We start from the raw sequence: 21,355 nt of genomic DNA on the forward strand, positions 1-21,355 counted from the left end.
GATCCACAGATCGCCATCGCACTGCACACTGCCCTATCCCATCTGGACAAGAGGAATCCCTATGTAAGAATGCTGTTCATTGACTATAGCTCAGCATTCAACACCATAGTACCTTCCAAGCTCATCATTAAGCTCATGGCCATGGGTCTGAACCCCACCCTTTGCAACTGGGTCCTGGACTTCCTGACGGGCCGCCCCCAGGTGGTGAACGTAGGAAACAACACCTCCACTTCACTGATCCTCAACACACGGGCCCCACAAGGGTGCGTGCTCAGCCCCCTCCTGTACTCCCTGTTCACCCATGACTGCGTGGCCACCCACGCCTCCAACACAATCATCAAGTTTGCAGACGACACAACAGTAGTAGGCCTGATTACCAACAATGACAAGACAGCCTACAGGGAGGAGGTGAGAGCCCTGGGAGAGTTGTGTCATAAATATATTACCTCACTCAACGTCAACAAAACAAAGGAGCTGATCGTGGACTTCAGGAAACAGCACAGGAAGCACGTCCTTATCCATATCGACGGGACCGCAGTGGAGAAGGTGGAAAGCTTCAAGATCCTCGGCGTACACATCACTGACAATCTAAAATGGTCCACCCACACAGATTTTGTGGTGAAGAAGGCGCAACAGCACCTCTTCAACCTCAGGAGGCTAAAGAAATTTAGCTTGGCCCGTAAAACCCTCAAAAACTTTTACAGATGGTTAATTGAGATCATCCTGTTGGGCTATATTACCGCCTGGTACGGCATCTGCACCGCACGCAACCGCAGGGCTCTCCAGAGGGTGGTGCTGTCTGCCCAACGCATCACCGGGGGCAAACTACCTGCCCTCCAGGACACCGACAACACCCGATGTAACAGGAAGACCAAAAAGGTCATCAAGGACATCAACCACTCGAGCAACAGCCTGTTCACCCTGCTATCATCCAGAAGGCGAGGTCAATACAGGTGCATCAAAGCTTGGACCGAGAGACTGAAAAACAGCTTCTATCTCAAGACCATCAGACTGTTAAATAGCCATCACTAGCCGGCTCCACCCGGTTACACAACCCTGCACCTTAGAGGCAGCTGCTCTATATATATATAGACATGGAATCACTGGCCACTTTAATAATGCAACACTAGTCACTTTAATGTTTGATTTTATTTGAAGGTTCATCTTACATTCCAACAGGACAACGACCCTAAGCACACAGCCAAGACAATGCAGGAGTGGCTTCGGGACAAGTCTCTGAATGTCCTTCTGTTGCGTGTGGTGTCTGTCTTGACTCGTAGCTTATCTCATAGTCAACCAGACAAAGTGGGGGGGAGTGTGACGGCGGGGACGAACCACAATGTGTGGAGGATTTTCTCTGGAGACTGGCATCCTTGGACTCTGGCAGTTACTGAATCCAGCTCAAAGGAACATGAACAATATGGGTAGTTTATCAATTTGAAGGATCAATAAAAAGGGATAAAAAACTTAGGTGCTGGATTTTAGGCCGGTAGCAACAACCACAGGGTGTCTGTTCAGAACACGAGGAAGCAGTAGTTCCAGTTCAAGGGTTTAATGAAGATCCACACACAACACCACTCTCTTTGATACTAATTGTGGTTCTGTAAAGAAAAGAGAACTTAGGCTATAGCACAGTATAGAAACAATCTGCCTATTTGCATGTCAACAACTTAACAGTCTATGTGGACCCAAACACACATGCTAGACTCACAAAAAATAGATCAATGTAGAAATATCTACACATTATAAAACGTAATAAGCATGAACGATCTACAAACGAAAATAGCCTAGCACCACAGACAAATGCTAAAAAATGCTAATCGCTAATAAGCATGCTAAATAGTAATGAATTCCAGATGACAATGCTAATGCTAATATTTAAAACATACGCTATTTGGCTCCAAACAACAAGACATCAGGATTTTGGCACTTACATTTAGCTGCACGCACAATAAACATCAGAAAGAGAATACATTTCTTCTAAGGAGGTAGAATAAGCAGGAGAGAAAAACAAGTTGGAATGTAAACTAGAGAGAGAGTGCCTGAGGCCCTGCCTGGTCGAGTATTACGGTATTTTATTATTTCATTGTATTCACAGGAATGTCCCTGTATTTATGTGTAATGTTGTTATTATTGTTGCAATAAAATTAAAATTAAAATTATTACTCTAAGTCCCGGAAAAAAAAAGGCAGCTGATTGGCTAATAAAATTATGATGATTAGCATGACCTTATTCCAATAGGAAAACAAAAAGAAAGTTGGGGTCTTAGAAAGGAGATAAGCTGTCCGTTTTTACACCTTCAGTGGCCCAGCCAGAGCCCGGACTTGAACCCGATCGAACATCTCTGGAGAGACCTGAAAATAGTTGTGCAGTGACGCTCTCCATCCAACCTGACAGAGCTTGAGAGGATCTGCAGAGAAGAATGGGTGAAACTCACCAAATACAGGTGTGCCAAGTTTGTAGCGTCATACCCAAGAAGACCAAGGCTGTAATCGCTTCCAAAGGTTCTTCAACAAAGTACTGAGTAAAGGGACTGAATACTTACGTAAATGTGATATTTCAGTATTTTTTTATATAACTTTGCAAAAAATTCCCCAAAACTTTTTTTGCTTTGTCATTATGGTGTATTGCGTGCAGATTGAGGAGGGGGAAAAACGATTTAATCAATTTTAGAATAAGGCTGTAACGTAACAAAATGAGGAAAAAGTGAAGGGGTCTGAATACTCTCCGAATTCATTGTATATGATACCATTCTATTTATTCTGCTCCAGTCATTACGATGAGCCTGGCCTCCCAAATGAATGTGCCACCAACCTCCTGTGATCCATATGTGGTGTCAGGTTGGGTGGAGAAGAGGTTGGGGTATGTTGGGACGGTGAAAGTCACTCGAAGGGGAATCGTGTTGATTTTTTGCGTTTCTGCCGTCCAGAAGGAGTGATAACTGGAGTGGCGTTAAGTGTTGAGCAGGATCAACTGAAGTTCAGAATTCCAGGTCTCTGTGACGCCAACCATTTGGTGCGACGCAGACCCGGTGGAGAGCGTGGTGAAACAGAGAAGACACTGTCTGGACTACTTAGTTTTGAGGCGGAGTCTTTACCAGATAATTTCATGTTGAGATGTGTCAGTTATCCCGTGAGAGCTTTTGTCCCAAATCGATTATGGTGTTTTAGGTGTCAAGCTAATGGTCATGTGGCAGCAGTGTGTAGAAGGGAGATTCCTAGATGTGAGAAGTGTGTAGGAGGACATGATATTAAGGAATGTGTACAATCGGTGCTGGAGATCAGAGGTGTCCAGTGAGAGAAAGGTAGGTTGAGGTTTCTAGGATCAGAGTAGTGCAGAAGGTGTTGTATGCTGAGGCAGTAAGGAAAGTAGTACAGGAAGATGGGTCCAGGGTGAGGGATCCTAAATGGATCCCTGTGAGTAGGCCTAGGCCAATAGAGATTGGGAATAAGGTTTGTTTTTTGGTGTTCATGGCAATGGTTGTCAATTGTACCGCAGGAATGGAACGTCAATCCCAGTAGGATAGATGTTGTGTTGGAAGCTGCAGAGAAGTACTTGGGTGTACGAGATTTTACTGCAGAAGAGTTACAAGATGTTTTGAACGATAGTGTCCCATCCTCCCAGGCTGCTGGCCTGGAGTAGGATTAGATAGGGCCAAAGTAGTGGAATAGTGGTGAGGTTTTAATGGGTGCAGGGTTAGATGATAGGGCAATTGTTTCACATATTGTAATGAATTCATACTACAGAATAGTAGGCTGATACACAGCCAATACAGTAAGTGGTGGCATGCACCTATAATATCTGTTTGCCAAAAAGAAGAAGAAGTAGTAAGAGAAGAAGAAGTGTTTGTTCTGATTCAACGAGAGACGGCTTGTTTTCATGCACATTTCTTCACTTGAGAAATACTGCACCAATCTCAGTTAGATGTAAAATTGCGCTATTAAGACCACCTTGGCAAAAACATACAAATGTATTACAGATTTCTAGAGTTATCTTAGATTAATTTAGACTATTTTGAGGAAGTATACTGGCTACAGCGTCTAAAGAGGGACAAACAGTACTATTTTCAATCAAAGGTTAAGAGCATGTGAGGTATAGACATTCACTTCGCCTAGCCCAGCTTCGACTAGGAGCAAACCAAACCTAGTATGCAGAGAACCATGTTAAAACTATTTGGACATAGCTATAGAGAATGATAGAGGCCTCTTGTGGCCAAAAGGCTGTATTAGCATGGACAGTGCCATTGAGGGCTTCTACCCATAGACTATAAAAAATATGGAGGAAGCCATCGATGACGTCACCCCATTGTTTCCTATGAGAATGCTCAGTGGCGCATTTGATGATCAGGAAGTGTCATCTTACTACATGGAGGAGTTTTTGGAAACATTGCATGCGCAGTTTGAGCTACTCTAGGAAGTGACTTTGCAGGGTGGCTCAGTGCATACCCCTCTCATGGAGTATCTCAAGATGAAGGCCCGACCAAGGTACTGTAGGCTAGCAACTAAATTATCCTTATAACTTCGTCTGTGTGTGATTTGAAAGTAATCGGTTCAAGGACATACAGTAACCAGTCAAAAGTTTGAACACACCTACTCATTAGAGGGTTTTTCTTTATTTTTACCAAATTTCTACATTGTAGAATAATAGTGAAGACATCAAAACTATGAAATTACACATATGGAATCATGTAGTAACCAAACAAGTGTTAAACAAATCAAAATATATTTATATTTGAGATTCTTCAAAGTAGCCACCCTTTGATGACAGCTTTGCACACTTGGCATTCTGTTAACATGCACCACTTGGGCTCCCGAGGGGTGCAGCGATCTAAAAAGGCACTGCATCTCAGTGCTTGAGGCATCACTACAGACATCCTGGTTTTTGATTCAAGGCTGTATCACAGCCAGCCAATGATTGGGAGTCCCATAGGATGGTGCACAATTGTCCCAGCATCGGGTCTGGGTTTGGCCAGTATAGGCCGTCATTGTAAATAACAACTTGTTCTTAACTGGCTTGCCTAGTTAAATAAAGGTTAAATCATTAGATATATTTTTTTATTGAGGTAGTCACCTGGAATGCCTTTCAATTAACAAGTGTGCCTTGTTAAAAGTTCATTTGTGGAATTTATTTTCTTCTTAATGCGTTTGAGCCAGTCAGTTGTGTTTCTTCAAGTGCAGTCGCAAAAACCATCAAGCGCTATGATGAAACTGGCTCTCACGAGAACCGCAACAAGGAAGGAAGACTCAGAGTTACCTCTGCTGCAGAGGATAAATTCATTAGAGTTACCAGCCTCAGATTGCAGCCCAAATAAATGCTTCACAGAGTTCAAGTAACAGACACATCTCAACATCAACTGTTCAGAGGAGACTGCGTGAATCAGGCCTTCATGGTCTAATTGCTGCAAAGAAACCACTACTAAAGGACACCAATAAGAAGAAGAGACTTGCTTGGGCCAAGAAACATGAGCAATGGACATTAGACCGTTGGAAATCTGTCCTTTGGTCTGATGAGTCCAAATTTGAGATTTTTGGTTCCAACCGCTGTGTCTTTGTGAGACGCAGAGTAAGTGAATGGATGATCTCCGCATGTGTGGTTCCCACTGTGAAGCATGGAGGAGGAGCTTTGCTGCTGATACTGTCAGTGATTTATTTAGATTTCAATTTATTTAGAATTCCCATCTGGTTTGCGCTTAGTGGGACTATCATTTGTTTTTCAACAGGACAATGACCCAACACACCTCCAGGCTGTCTAAGGGCTATTTGACCAAGAAGGAGAGTGATGGAGTGCTTCATCAGATGACCTGGCCTCCACAATCACACGAGCTCAACCCAATTGAGATGGTTTGGGATGGGCTGGACCGCAGAGTGAAGGAAAAGCATCCAACAAGTGCTCAGTATATGTGGGAACTCCTTCAAGACTGTTGGAAAAGCATTCCATGTGAAGCTGGTTGAGAGAATGCCAAGATTGTGCAAAGCTGTCATCAAGGCAAAGGGTGGTTACTTTGAATAATCTCAAATATAAAATGTGATTTGTTTAACACTTTTTTGGTTACTACATGATTCCATATGTTTTATTTCATTGTTCAGATGTCTTCACTATTATTCTACAATGCAGAAAATAGTCCAAATAAAGAAAAACCCTTGAATGAGTAGGTGAGTCCAAACTTTTGGCTGGTACTGTACATCTGGGGAAATAGAAGCAATTATTGGTACCATGCTTGTGTTCAAAAATAGGGATCCGCCTGATGAACATCACTTCAAATGGCTACACGGACTATTTACATTGACCCCCTTCATTATTTATTATGATTTTTGCACTGACTCTCTGCACACTCACTAGACTCTAGTCACACACTCATACATACTACAGCGACACTCCAACACACACACACACACACACACACACACACACACACACACACACACACACACACACACACACACACTAACACATAGACAGACTTTCATACCCGTTACATACGCTGCTGCTACTCTGTTTATTATCTATCCTGATTGTCTAGTCACTTTTACCCCTACCTACACGTACATACTGTAGCATATATTGTTCTTAATTTTTAACTCTGCATTGTTGGGAATGGGCTCGTAAGTAAGCATTTCGTAGTAAAGTCTACATCTGTTGTATTCGGCACATGTGACTAATACAATTTGATTTGATTTGATGCTGTCACAGACGCTACAATATTACAGATACAAAGATGAGTCCTCTATCTATCTCTATGGAAGTAGCCCATATATGCTTTTGTAACGTTGTTGCCCACATTGCCACAATGTTTCTCGTGTCTAATTGGCTAATTAACACATACATCCCCTGACATTTTTTAAACGTATGAACTGTTAAATAATAAGGAATGTAATAATAAGATTTTCATCATTTTTTATTTGTCTTTTTCGATTCCTATTCAGGCATTCTTTTGGCCGACTGTTTGCTAGTGTGAAAGAAGGACCTCTGTCAGATGTTTATTTTCATGTCTCATCGTTAAATCTTTGCGTCTCACGACTCAGTTGAGATATTTAATAATAGTAATTTATTGACGGCTAGTTAGAAATATATGTTGGCTTAAATACTCGTGGGTTCATAGAAATTTCGATTAGGTTGTGTTCTTTGCTCTACATTATTAAGTAACTGTAGAAACACACATCCCTAAATTCAAAGACGAATATATATAACATTATATATATATATATATATATATATATATATAACAAATATCTATATATGAATACTGATAGCATTTAGGGTGGCATCATCCTTACTAGCCAGAGGTGTTTGATAGGTTTGGGAATAACCAAGGATGGCAGACGAAGCCCTTTTTCAGTTTTTACACAATGAGGTGATACAGTATATATACAAATCATCTGAACATGGGGAAATGGTGAGGCCAGATTTTTTTTATGGTATTGGAACATATGGAATGTGTGTGCATAATAACTAATTATGTGATTTTATCCTCGTATCCTTTAGGAAAATGGGAGATGTATTACCAAACTGGAAAATATGGGATTCCGGGTGGGTCAGGGACTAATAGAAAGGTTTGTTGAAGCACTATGTTTGTTTTGTTTATTTATTGATACTAATAGGATAAATAATGTTGTTGTTTACCACTGTGACCACCTCCAATTATTATAATAATCACTGACATCACCAAACACAAATTATCTCCAAGGGTGATATTTTCCAACCTGATCTGTCAATGGTAATGGAACTACCCTTTTTGGGCCCCAAGTTAGATTTGATTGGGGACCCCACCCCACCTCACGAAAAAAAAAAAGTGTGATTGCCACCCCCGATAGCGGAAATACATTTACATTTTAAGGTGAATCTCTTGCAATTCTACATATTTTGCCATAAGCTGCAGAGAAATGTTAGCAATTGTATAACACATTTCATGCAATTCTACTCATTTTACCATGGGGCAGAGAAAAACCTTTGCAGTTTTACAGCCAATTTGGTGCAATTCTACCCATTTAGCCATGGGGTGGATACATATTTTTTCAGTTTAAGCTAATTTCCTGCACTTCTACACGTTTTTCCATGACTTATACCATGTTAATGATATCTGAGTGAGAGTGATTAACAAAATCAGTGGGGGTCCCCTGAAGGTCAGGGCTCCTGGGCACATACCCTGTGTGACCGGTCGGTATTTGGTCATGATTTCTACAAGTTTAGATAGCTGGCCTGGGGCCCTGGGTTGGGTGCCCCCTAGCGGCCTGGGGCCCTAAGCACCTGTTTCTGTCTGGAGCCGGCCCTGGGAACAACATCATGGTGAACATACTCTATTTCTTTAGGTTCACCAAAGACACAGCACGGTTTAAAGATGAGCTTGATGTCATGAAATTCATCTGCAAAGACTTCTGGACCTGTGTCTTCAAAAAGCAAATTGACAACCTAAGAACAAACCACCAAGTAAGGTTCAATTTTCCAATTGCACTTCAATCACCACCTCTCATGGAAATATTATGCAGTCAAATATTTTCACTGAATATATTGTCATTTTTCATGTAGTGTTGATTTCTGTGGATTATTTTTCAGGGTATTTATGTCCTGCAGGATAACAAGTTCCGGTTACTCACTCAGCTCTCTGCCGGTAAACAGTATTTGGAGCATGCCCCTAAGGTGAGGAAGCATAATGGGGGAAAAACTCACTTGTCAAGCACTATTTATACCTGGACAACTTTCACCACATGAATGGTTCTCCCTGCCCCTGTCATTGCAGTATTTGGCGTTCACATGTGGCCTGGTTAGAGGAGGGCTTTCCAACCTGGGAGTGAAGAGTATTGTCACAGCAGAGGTGTCCGTTATGCCTGCCTGTAAGGAAGACTTTTCTCTTTGGTAGAGCTTGTGAATTGAGAAATCTATTCAACATCTAACCAAACATTCCTCTATAAACAAGATATCCAGGGTTGTAAACAGTTTAATGAAAGTTAGACTTATTACAGGTATCCAGAGCTATAATGATTCTCAAGCATAACCATGCCCCAACCATTACTCAACACAGTTTAATACAACCAACCAAAAACATCAGTCAGCCCAGACTGATACAGTATGTTGTGTGTGATGTTGGTATGGGAAGAGCAAAATGATCTTGGGATATACAGTACTTTTATCCTTGTGACATATTGTTTAATTCTACACAGGTAAATTTCAGGTCATGATCCAGAAGATGTAGCACCCTCTGAAGGAAGGCATATTCACTCCAACGCCACCCAGCCCAGTTGCTTGACTTTCTTTATTGAACAAAAGCTTGAAATGTCCTGCATGCAGACATCAGTGTTGTGCCTACATATCATATGTTTTTATCAAATGTATTTGTACTATTGTTACTTATTATTGTTGATTACGATTAATGAATGCATTATTGTAACATGCACATGAATCATGTTTTTTCTTTACATCTGAAAAATATTATTTGCACTGAGTGTTGATTAAAGACCCAAGTCTATTTCAACCTTTGTATCCATATCATTTGTTGAAGTTAGACCATAGCATAGGCCTAAATAAGTAGGCCTAACATGCAAAAAAAGAGTTACTTTATTTAACAATTGATAAAGATTAGGCCTATAGAGCATGATGCTGTGCAAATGCACATGTATTATTTGCAGTTGATTGAATCCTTGCCCATCGAGTTACATTTGTTACATTGTTGATAAATTAATGATGAAAAATGATGCTCTTCAAAGAACATGGTCAAAGATTTCCCTTTCATCTGTTGTTGTTGAAACCCATTGTTACTAGAAGAGTTAGTTTTGCATGGTCCGTTGTCCCAGTTGGTGGAGTTTTATTTTGAGGACCAATGGAATGGTTTAAAATGAGTAAACCCCGCACACCCGGTGCACCGGGCCATCCAAAACGAACTCGTGCACTGTTGTAGGTTTTAGCTTTTTTGTGGGAATTGTCAATTATAATGACTTATGTGGGTTTCTTATCTAGATACATTAGTTGACTCTGTGTAAGTGTGTCTGCTAAATTAGTAAAATGTAGCTAAATGTAAGAATGTGGGCATTCAGAATCGTTACAGAAACTCCTCACGTGGCAGGAAATATAATTTGAGTTTGCAGTAATCTAGGCATGTTAAACCAATGGAAAGAGGCTGTTGATTGGCTGGTTCAAATGGGGAGGACATTTAAACGGTAACGCCGACCCTTATTTTGTTATTGCAGCACTGAAGCTAACTGACGGCTCAAGGGATTGCCACTACGGCTTGGTTGTGTTTCTAAGATACACGTTTAAAAGGTACGTTTTAATGTAGTGTATTTTTATGAACATGTTAACTATTTTTTTTATCTCATAATATACCCAGATAATTTGGATCAACAGTACAGTATCTAGCTAGTACCCCGACGTTAGCTACTGTGCGCTAGTTACTGTGCGCTAGCTTCATTACACTAACGATACCATTTCTGGTATTTTGTCTTTATATGGCTCTCTTGTGCGTCTTATGTTAACGTACTGTATATCTATCTTGTCGCTACGCAGTTAAATGTGTTCATGGGGGAAAAAAGTATCGTTTAGCGAAGTTAGCCACTGATACGTTTTCAAAACGAACTCCCATCTTAACAATTGGCCTCATGTCATGCATCAACATCTGCTTGTTAGGAGACCAACTACAGACAGCTGCTGAAATGGATGGTGAGATGGCGCAGAGTGAATCGGCTAGTCACTACGAATTTGATGCACCGTCACATGTCATTGATTTCAACGCATTAGATACGGAGGACAACGCAGACATTTGGTTTGGTGAGATATGTTCGCAAGCTTGTGCACAATATTATACAGTATTTTGGAGGAAATCCGATTTTAGAAGGTAAGGGTTTGTTAGTAAGGCAACGACTATATACAATTCCCATGGGCTGTGTAAGGATAGATCTTCCCAAGAATAATGCATGCATTTTGAAATATTGGAGCACGCTGACAAATGGGTCTGGGTGTTAAATGCTTTGGTACTTTAGACAGTTTCATGATTATCCAGGGTGTTTTCACACTTACATTCACAAGTTTGACTGACCTGTGTGTAATGTGATATATATTCTTGTTTCCACAGAGGCCCCAAGCACTTCCTTAGGACCCACAGCAGATTCCCTGAGCATGTCCTTAGCTACCCTCCCCAACATTGTCACCTCCTGGGGAAATAAGCCAGCTCCGGTAGCTGCCCTGCCAAAAAGGAAGGGACCCCCTGCCCAACCACGCAGGTATGTTGCTTCTAGAACACTCAGCTCGGCTGACATCTCGTGAGAGTTCTAAGGCTCTACATTGGTCAAATTTAGTTACTAAGGAATGTGGTTCTTCTTGAAGAACACAATTGCAGCCATCCTGTTGCATTCATGGGTGTTTGGAATTTTTATTAGCCAATTTCAAGTGGAAAGGAAAGATGGCAAACAGTTATAATGCTAAAGTAATGTTTCTTCTATAACCAGCATCAACCTGTTTAGCTGCAGACCAGTTCAGGACTAAATTAAGTTCCTATTGTATTAGACCAAGCAACTGTATGCTTCTAAGTGGTAATTTAACTTGTTTCTCCACTGAAGGGTGTCAAAGCGCAAAGAGGCAGCCTGCAATGAGGAAGAATGGCACACCGCCCCTCAAGTACCACCTGTCAAGAAGCAGAGAAGGTCAGTGAATTTATACATTTTCACTATCCTCCCGTCTGCCACAGTGTGCCTGGAATTATTAAATCTAGCCCTGGATGTGGTCATGGCAGACAGATATTCATCTTACTGTTTACAGCTCATTTCGTCAACACATCGAAGTTAGACAACTGGAGTATCTTGTCTTCCCCCTCCCACCATGGTGGAAATGTATTTTGAGATGGCTTGTTTAGCATGGTCCAAACTGTTCACTATTGGGTTTGAAATATGAAATGAATATTGGGTGTTGGTGAATGTATTACTTTTTCACATGCAGCGCTCTCCGCCTCTGCTTTGTCAACAAAACAATAATTCCTGGGCAGTGGTGCTGTTTCCCCCTACTGCAGATTCCATCTTTAATAATGAACCTTGACCAATTTGTCTTGTGGACAAAAGTAACCAGACTGTCCTGGTCTGTTCATTTGCCAGGAGCTCATCTCTGCCCCCCAGGCGCAGTCTTAGTGTCCGCACCACCGTGCGACTCAACTCAAGAGCAGCCACGCGGGCCCGGCGTGTTGCAGCAGCCCCCACCACCACACAGTATGTCATTCTGCTATCACTCATGGATTTTAATTAAAGGAGGCATGCATGACCTGATGTTGGTGCTGACAAGACTGTCAGTCCTTTAATCCATGGATACTTTAAGGAATTTGACTGGTTACATTTCCATCACTCAGTGTTATAACCCTAGCAATGACTCCTTAATCAACTAATCATGTATTGACACTGGGCTAGGACAAAAGCTTGCAAAACCCAGTGGTTCTCTAGGACCCGGATTGTGGAACACTGCATTTGAAGGTTAATATCCCTAGATTGTGTTATAACGTTTGTATGTCAACCCCAGGCATAAGAGCTCTGAGCAGCAGGAGATGGAGCGCATCAAGACTCTTCAGAAGGAAGTGGCTGACCAGCGGAAGAGGAACGAGGCCAGTTACAGGGCTGCAATGGCAGGCAGTGAGTAGCTTCAATTGTAGGAAGGAGTAATCTGTCTTCATTAAGCAGGATTTCATCTTGTCAATCATGTCGTCACTCAGGTCAGCCCCCTAAGAAGCTGACTCTGGCCACCACCGTACCCAAAGAGTTCAACTTCAGCACAGATGGACGTGTCAAGGTCGGCACCTTGGCACCGTACATGGAGTTGGACTTCACCGCTCAGCTCCGCAAGCACCCATCCTCCCCCGTAAGTAGCTAGCTTTTTTTTTGGCCACATCAGCTGCTATGGCAGTTTAAGGGATGGGTGCAACCCGAAGATATGATTTTTCCTCTTCCCTAGGTTGTCGCTTCACCCAGACATATTTGTTTCCCCTTGACGTCATCTCCTGAATTATTTTCTTTGTCAGGCCAAGGCGTCAAATGGTACCACTGTGCCCAAGCCCTTTAACCTGTCTACTGGCAGCAAGAGGAAGCTGGAGGACCCTGCCCCCTATGTGCCCATGGCCCAGCAGATTGAGCAGTTTCAGAGACGGACTCCAACCCGCTACCACCTTCGCAGTCGACAGAGCCACCAGAGGGGTGTGTATTAGCTCTAATCCAACCAGTCCTTGCTGTTATACATGACAGGCAATGGTGGCAGTCCCACGCTCTGGGGTGTGCTCACTGGATGCATGTGCATGAAGTAAAAATGGCAGCAAACGACAATGATTCTCTCATTCAGGCCCGTCGCCTGTGAAGAGTGAGCAGCTGAAGATCACCCACCCTCACACTCCTCAGCTGATGACCCGGCAGAGGTGCCGACCCACGACAGTCAAGAGCAGCGCTGAGCTTGAGGCTGAGGAACTGGAGAAACTCCAACAGTGAGTCCACACTTAAGGCTTCTTCACTCTGTTCTTCTACTGGCATGAGGGGTGGCCTATAAATAGTCGTTATTAGACTTGGTGGGTTACTTCTACCAGTGTGTACTCTACGTTACTAGAATGAAGCTGACATACATGGTCCAACGACCTTGAACCCTCTTGAAGATGATAGAAATGCATTGTATGGAACATATGATTTGTTTGAATAAGGAATTGTCTTCACTTATTCTATTTGCAACCTTCATTATCCACCCCTGTCCTGCGGTATTTTCTAGGTTTAAGTTCAAGGCCCTGGAGCTGAACAGGAGGATCCTAGAGGGGGCGCAGAACCCCAAGAAGCCCACGGTGAAGGAGTCCACGCGGCCTGAGGGCTTCCATTTGCACATGGACAAGAGGCTGACGGATCGAAATGCCAGTAAGAAGCCGGAGGAGCCCGAGGAGCAGCACACCTTCCACTCCCGCCCGCTGCCGGTTAGGATCCTAGAGGAGGTGGTGGTGAGTGCTACACGGCCAACTCTAGTTTTTACTACATTGTCATGGATTGGTAGTACATGTAGCCTGGATGCCAGTCTGTTTGCACTCTGCTCCTTATGGTATTGTCATGCCAAACAAAGAACAGAAAATGTCATATTTTGCATGCAAAACATTCTAGCTCTGGTATAATACCATGATGGTATATATGTGATGGTGCCCTTGCTAATGGGATACCCACACCTGTTGGTTTACAGGGTGTCCCAGAGAAGAAGGTGCTGTGTCCCACTGTTCCAGAGTCCCCTGCATGGGCCCTGAAGAAGAAGGTGCGCATAGACCGAAAGGTGGAGGAGGTAAAACCCCCGGCCCCGCTCAAGGCCCACGCAGCACCCCACTTTGGCCTGCCCTTCCAGCCTAAGCTCCAGGACAAGACCCAGATGGACGTGTGCCCCTTCTCCTTTGAAGAGAGGGAGTGTGAGAGAAGGCTGCTGAAAGAGAAGAGGCTGGAAGAGCTGAGGCATGAAGAGGTACTGCCTTAAGTGTTCAGTTTTCTCCTCGGGTTGCGTTTGCTATAAATTCTATTAATATGGGAAGACCTGATGAGTAGTGCCACTAGAGGGGTTACAGGAGCAGTTGCCTGTTGAGCCCTGTGTCATTAGATGGTGTGGTGCAACATTATTTTGGGATAATGAATTAAAGCCTTTCTGCTGCAAGTTGTTTAGCTAGAAAATGCTATTGTAACCAGATTGGTCAATAAAAAATTCTGAACCTCAGGTGCCCAAGTTCAAGGCCCAGCTGCTGCTGGACTTCCATGAGAGGGTCCTGCCAGAGAAGAAGGTGGCTGAGCCCACCAAGCCTGAGCCCTTCAAGCTGCTCATCGATGAGCGGGGAGCTGTCAAGCACGACCGCTGGGAGCAGATGGTAAGGCCAAGGCGGGGTCCCTGGACAACTCCGGGAGTGGTACTGACTGGCTTTATTGAATTCCTGCTCGGCTGTCAAACTGAAGATGTGGCTGAGTTCATGCCGTTTCTTTCATACTCCGACCCTATAAATAGAATAACAAGTTGTGTATTTCTGACTGGCACCGAAGTACTACATATCTGGCACAATCAGTTTATTTTTATATGTGCATCGACTACTTGCAAAATCGTATTTCCTGTCTAGGGCTGTTGCAGTGACCCTATTACTGCCACACCAGCAGTCATGACCACGGTAAAATTCTAATCTCCTGTTATGCACTCTGGGCATGCATTAGTTATACCCAGCTGGCTAACAATCATCAGGTCCTAATGGCCTGGTACTTGGGGCTCTATTGTCCCTCTAACCACTGATGTCAATGCAAATGACATTTAAAATCGCATCAGTGTGCTTTTTAAACTCGCATCACTGTGATCAATTTGAAGAAAGATGTTCAACAGGTTGAAGCTGAGTGGAAGACATGGTCGTTTCAAAGCACCTGAATTAAAATTATTGTTTCCGTTATACAACGCACAGCCTACTGCACATGGCAATAAAACAGAAAAAGAAACTGATTAAAGATATCTTTGGTACGTAATTGGTGAAGCCTAAATGAAACAAATTCAGATTTGGCTTACAATTCTAGTGAAATTGGAATAATCTGGTAATAGGGCGTTTTGCCAAATATTATCATTAATAGGCTGACGCTTTACCTTCAGCTACAGAATATCTCACCGCTGAGTTTACGTCTCCTTCATTCCTTTCTCCAGCGTGCATAGAGGGGCTGTCAACAGTTCAATCAAATGTTTCGTTGCGAGAACATGTTACTATCAATGTTTCCCAAATTTAAGCACTGGGTTGCTGCAGGAACATGGTTGGAGAGCCCATGGCATACAGAGTGTGCTGAATATGACCTGTTGTGCAGTGACATTACCGGAGTAGCTGACTTGCATGAAAAACGTACTGGTGGGAAAGTGGCCTCTATTTGCTATTCTAGTGCATATGGGTGACCATGTCTTGCCCATTTGATGACCCATTCTCAATCGAAACAAATGTTACATATTAGTAGAGACTAGATTAAATTGAGACAAGTCTGATGGGTGAAAATAGGATCACTTAACGAGCACCGCATGTGCATCCTGAGGCAAAGAATGGAGAGCAGGCTTTTTTGACTTTCTCAACTCATCAATGGCCTATAGTCGCATCATGCAGCCCATATCTTTGTATCTAACGTTTGTATCATTCACAACTAAAGTTGCCAAATAACTCAATGTAGCGTATAGGACCTGTTTCAAATTCTCACTTTTACACTCAACATAGCCGCTTCATACGTGCACCCTCTTGCTCTGGAATGGGGAAAAATATCCTTTCTATTTTATTCAGCCAAGATCAATTATATAATTCTTACTATAAAATAATGGCAAGGACATCTTGTCTGCTAAGTGAACAAGCTTAAGGCATGGCGCATAGCCAACTCCTATTCTCTTCTGAAATACATTTTCTTCATAATGTTTCTTTAGACTTGCCTAAAATAATGGATTTGATGTGATGGTGAATATTTACTTAAAATATGTCTTTCACCCTATTTTCGTGATATCCAATTAAGAGCTTGTCTCATCGCTGCAACTTCCCAACGGGCTGTGGAGATGCGAAGGTCGAGTCATGCGTCCTCAACATGACCCGCCAAACCGTATTTCTTAACACCCGCCCACTTAACCCGGAAGCCGTCTGCACCCATGTGTAGGAGTAAACACCGTTCAACTGACGACCGAAGTCAGCCTGCAGGCATCCGCCCGCAACAAGGAGTCACTAGAGCGCGATGATCCAAGTAAAGCCAAACCCGGACAACGCTGGGCCAATTGTGCACCGCCCATATGGGACTCCCGGTCACAACTGGTTGTGACACAGCCTGGGCTCGAACACTGGTCTGTACTGACGCCTCAAGTGCTGCGATGCAGTGCCTTAGACCGCTGCACCACTCGGGAGGAAACGTATTTATGAAGATGTGCCAAATGCGCACACTAGCGGCTCGTATGTGTGTAGGCCTGGAGATGCTAAACGTGTTTGTCAATTTCCATCAACCCGGAAGTCTTTTGCATGACGACAACTGGCTGACAGAATTTCATGACCGCCACAGCACTATTCCTGCCCAAGCCCCTATGTCTTGTTCTCTCCAGGTGAAGGAGGAACAGAAGCACCAGGCGGAGGCAGCCACCTTCAAAGCTCGACCAAATATGGTCACTCACAAAGAGCCGTTCATCCCCAAGAAAGAGAACCGCGCTGTCCTGGGTAAGATCACACCAGCCTCGCTCACCTCTTTCTGCACTGGCCATAGACCACAACCTTAATCCTGGAAACCTGTTGGACCTCTAACTCAACTTCTCCTCCCACCCTTTATCTAAGGGATTCCCCCACTTTTGTCACCCAGAACAGTTCTCTTGGATCTTTACCTGTCTTGAGACTCATCTCTAGCCTATTTCTTTCCCTCAACTACAAATTCCAGTCTTGTTTATCTTAGTCTCAACACTGGATCAGGGTTGCCTACTCCTTTACGTGGGCTTCGTTTGGGTAATGCTGGACTTGTGCACTCATAACCTTTTTGCCTTTACCACCTGCCAATCTTTTTAAAACACCTCGCCACCCAAACCCCTTTTCACCTCCTTTTTACTTGCCTCTCTTTAGACTACATGAGTAATTCTGTAGTTCCAGAGCGTTTCCAGCTGTCCACAGAGCGCCGCGCCAAGGAGCGGCTGGAGTTTGACCAGGCGTTGAGTGAGAAGGAGGCGCTGAGGGCTCGCATAGAGGGGGAACAGCGCAGGGAGCAGGAGGAGCGTGAGAAGGAGGACATGGCCAGGCTACGTCTAGAACAGGTAATTACACTGACCTTAGACCAGCCCCCCAGAAGTTGGTTATGTGCTTAAAATACTGTAGAGCTAAGTTGTAGCCTGGTAAGGGCTTGTCTGTATACCGCTTTTAAACCATGCTATTGAAATAAACCAGTCTCCCTCTACATGTGCTGGCTTTTGTTCCAGCACAAACACGCCTGGGTAGGGTGGCCAACCTGAACTTGTCTAAACCTTTCCTTTTCGGTTTCAAAATGTTGTGTACCCTAATCTGATACAACTGATTTATTGCTCATTAGGGCGTTTAGTATTTTTAATCGTGTGGTGGTTTGTCGGAACAGAAGCCCTGGTTGTACATGGGTGTCCTCTCTCTGTCCCTCAGGTCCACAAAGCCCAACCCGTCAGACGTTACAAACAGCTGGAGCTGAAGAAGAGCGACGTCACACTCACTGTGCCCCAGTCTCCCAACTTTTCTGATCGCTTCCGCATATGATGGATGAGAAGAAATATAGTTGTGTATATTATATAAACACTTAATTTAGTTCTATGCCTTTTATTTTATTGGTTTGAACCTTCAGCTTTAAATTTCTCTGGAAAAACCTGACTGCTCATTCCCACTATGGCCTGTACATTTCTTGCTTGTTCTGACTTGCTGTCGCTTTGATTTCGATTATGTATAATAAAGTCATGTTCTTCATGTCTTAACCTTTTAAAACACCAGGCTTTAAATGTATCTGTCTTAAGTCTTACCTGTATTTTAATTTCCTGACAAATGTAGTTTTGACTGTCTCAGCAATAAAAATGGACTTACAACATTCTCTGATACTTTTTGAATTCTGAGCTATTGCAGTGTTTCTCAACCTTTTTTCTACCAGGGACCGGTAGTCTGTGGTTTTCCCTCTGGGGGGGGGAAGCCTACAGCACTAGAACTGGGTATATAAGTGACTATCTCCAGGACCAGAGGCTGACCAACTGAGCAAGGTTTTCAACTGTTCTGCCGTGGCTATGGAACCCTGGCCTGTTTTCGACTGCTGCACCTGTCTCGAACTCAATGCTCAGATATGAAAAGCCAACTGACATTTACTCCTGAGGTGCTGATCTATTGCACTCTACAACCACTGATGTATTTGACCCTGCTGGTCATCTATGAAAGTTTGAGGATCTTGGTGTTGTACTGTTCTCTACCCGGTACAGCCAGAAGGCCAGCCCTCAGCCTGGTTTGTGCCTTCCTAGGGTGTGCCTCTTAACAAGGCACACCTGTTTTAATTTAAATAGATTCCAGGTGACTACCTCATGAAGCTGGTTGAGTGTTCAAGGCAAAGGGTGGCTACTTGGAAGAATCTTTAAAAAATTATGTTAACACTTGGTTACTACATGATTCCATATGTGTTCATTGTTTTGATGTCTTCACTATTGTACAATGTGGAAAAATAAAGAGAAGCCCTGGAATGAGGTGTGTCAAACTTTTGACTGGTACTGTATATTTTTTTGTTGGCGCAGATGGCCCAAACAATTATTTGTGCACTGCAAATTGACCACAGCTAAGCCCAAAGATATTTTCCTGAATAATTGCCTGCCCAGCATTTTTGTACATGACCCTAAGCTTGATGGGATGTTAATTGTTTACTCAGGAACTGAACCTGTGTAGAAGCAATATACTTTGTATCCTTGTATTTCCATTATCTTGGCAGTAACCTGTATGTTTAAATTCCAAAATGAAACAAGGTAACATGAAACAGCATAACCAACAAACACCAAAACAAATTGGAAAGAGTATCTGAAACAGGACGAGTATTATGGCGGAACAGTATCCGATAGTTTAGTGAGAGGCTACAAAACCAATGGGTATGCTATTTAGGAGTCTGGAAAAGTCTTTCCTAGAAGATTGGTCCAAACTGAGACAATTAGCCAAGACCCAGACATCTGGATCACCGTCTTCTGTGTACAAATACTGGCTTGATTATGTGTGCACATGCTCTCCGTCAGATAAACTGCATCTATGTCCTGCTCTTGATGTCTGTCTGGCCTATCATGCATACCTTGGTTATCTGCTACTGTTTCCCAACCCTTGGCACCCTTGCCCCTTTCTTGCCTATTTCTGGGCCATGAGGCGGTGGCTGGAAGAGATAACAGAGAAAACCAGCTCACTGCGGCTTTCTCCTCTGGACGAGACCAACCCCACTGTGACTAACCAGTACTGGTCTTTCTGCTCGTTGTGTACCTGATCTTACTTTATTCTTCCTACTCTGCCTTCTAGTGTTTTCATTGATCTAAGAGGTAGAATTTGAAGAGTGCCAACCTTTATATTTGTTGAGGGAGCTGTAACCAACTGTGCTGACTTTTGTAGCATATGTAACTAGTAACAATTTGTAGCATTTGTAACGATCACTTCCATTTCCTGAGGATAACTGTGATAACTGCCTCAAATCTGTGCCTCTGTCTTGTGTGACTCTTGCCTCTCTGCTTCTAGTCTAAAGGCTGGTTTTGCAGAGGCCTATTGAGGGCCACTGTTCGTAAATAATGGGTTCAGTGCATTGTCCGCCACCAGTCTCACTTACTACAAACCTACCTGTCCTAGAGGCCAAAGTAGATCACTTGGATGAGCTCTCCAGAGGAATAAGTGCCTGCTCCATCTGCTCCACCTGCAGTCTGCACAGCGACCAGCGAGAGGCGACAGAGAGACAGCTTGTGGCCCATTCCAGGCTGCTTGAGAACTTCAAATCAAAGTTTATTTGTCACGTGCGCCGAATACAACAGGTGTAGACCTTACAGTGAAATGTTTACTTACAGGCTCTAAACAATAGTGCGAAAAATAAAGAAAGAAAGAAATAAAACAACAGTAAAAAGACATTTGAAAATAACAGTAGCAAGGCTATATACAGACACCGGTTAGTCAGGCTTATTGAGGTAGTATGTACATGTAGGTATGGTTAAAGTGACTATGCATATATGATGAACAGAGAGTAGCAGTAGCGTAAAAAGAGGAGTTGGCGGGTGGTGGGACACAATGCAGATAGCCCGGTTAGCCAATGTGCGGGAGCACAAAGTGGTTACCTGTTCAGGAGTCATATGGCTTGGGGGTAAAAACTGTTGAGAAGCCTTTTTGTCCTAGACTTGGCACTCCGGTACCGCTTGCCATGCGGTAGTAGAGAGAACAGTCTATGACTGGGGTGGCTGGGGTCTTTGACAATTTCTAGGGCCTTCCTCTGACACCGCCTGGTGTAGAGGTCCTGGATGCCAGGCAGCTTTGCCCCAGTGATGTACTGGGCCGTACGCACTACCCTCTGAAGTGCCTTGCGGTCGGAGGCCGAGCAATTGCCGTACCAGGCAGTGATGCAACCGGTCAGGATGCTTTTGATGTTGCAGCTGTAGAACCTTTTGAGGATCTCAGGACCCATGCCAAATCTTTTTAGTTTCCTGTTGGGGAATAGGCTTTGTCGTGCCCTCTTCACGTCTTGGTGTGTTTGGACCATTCTAGTTTGTTGTTGATGTGGACACCAAGGAACTTGAAGCTCTCAACCTGCTCCATTACAGCCCCGTTGATGAGAATGGGGGCGTGCTCGGGGCTCCTTTTCCTGTAGTCCACAATCATCTCCTTAGTCTTGGTTACGTTGATGAATAGGTTGTTATTCTGGCACCACCCGGCCAG

The 21,355-nt window shown here is 43.5% G+C and overlaps 2 protein-coding genes across 3 annotated transcripts; both read left to right on the forward strand.

Moving 5' to 3' along the window:
- Positions 1-6,943: 6,943 nt before the first annotated feature.
- Positions 6,944-9,466, forward strand: LOC115166287 (trafficking protein particle complex subunit 6b). The gene is made up of 6 exons (XM_029720147.1): positions 6,944-7,393; positions 7,483-7,550; positions 8,307-8,424; positions 8,551-8,634; positions 8,735-8,828; positions 9,156-9,466. The coding sequence occupies exons 1-6, from the start codon at positions 7,313-7,315 to the stop codon at positions 9,185-9,187; spliced, it is 477 nt and encodes a 158-aa protein (XP_029576007.1). The 5' UTR covers positions 6,944-7,312; the 3' UTR covers positions 9,188-9,466.
- Positions 9,467-10,038: 572 nt separating this feature from the next.
- On the forward strand, positions 10,039-19,169 carry LOC115166286 (targeting protein for Xklp2). Of its 2 annotated transcripts, none has more exons than XM_029720145.1 (15): positions 10,039-10,251; positions 10,615-10,755; positions 11,060-11,207; positions 11,544-11,627; positions 12,072-12,182; positions 12,487-12,596; positions 12,677-12,822; positions 12,983-13,154; positions 13,297-13,435; positions 13,711-13,930; positions 14,164-14,433; positions 14,681-14,827; positions 17,041-17,152; positions 17,546-17,733; positions 18,089-19,169. In XM_029720145.1, exons 2-15 carry the CDS (start codon positions 10,641-10,643, stop codon positions 18,197-18,199), a joined length of 2,073 nt encoding a protein of 690 aa, XP_029576005.1. In that variant the 5' UTR covers positions 10,039-10,251; positions 10,615-10,640; the 3' UTR covers positions 18,200-19,169. The 2 variants fall into 2 exon arrangements, with proteins under 2 accessions (XP_029576005.1, XP_029576006.1); XM_029720146.1 differs by having other exon boundaries at positions 10,050-10,251; positions 17,567-17,733.
- Positions 19,170-21,355: the final 2,186 nt, after the last annotated feature.

This window comes from Salmo trutta, chromosome 28, assembly GCF_901001165.1.
Source record: "Salmo trutta chromosome 28, fSalTru1.1, whole genome shotgun sequence".
Classification (NCBI taxonomy): Eukaryota; Metazoa; Chordata; class Actinopteri; order Salmoniformes; family Salmonidae; genus Salmo; species Salmo trutta.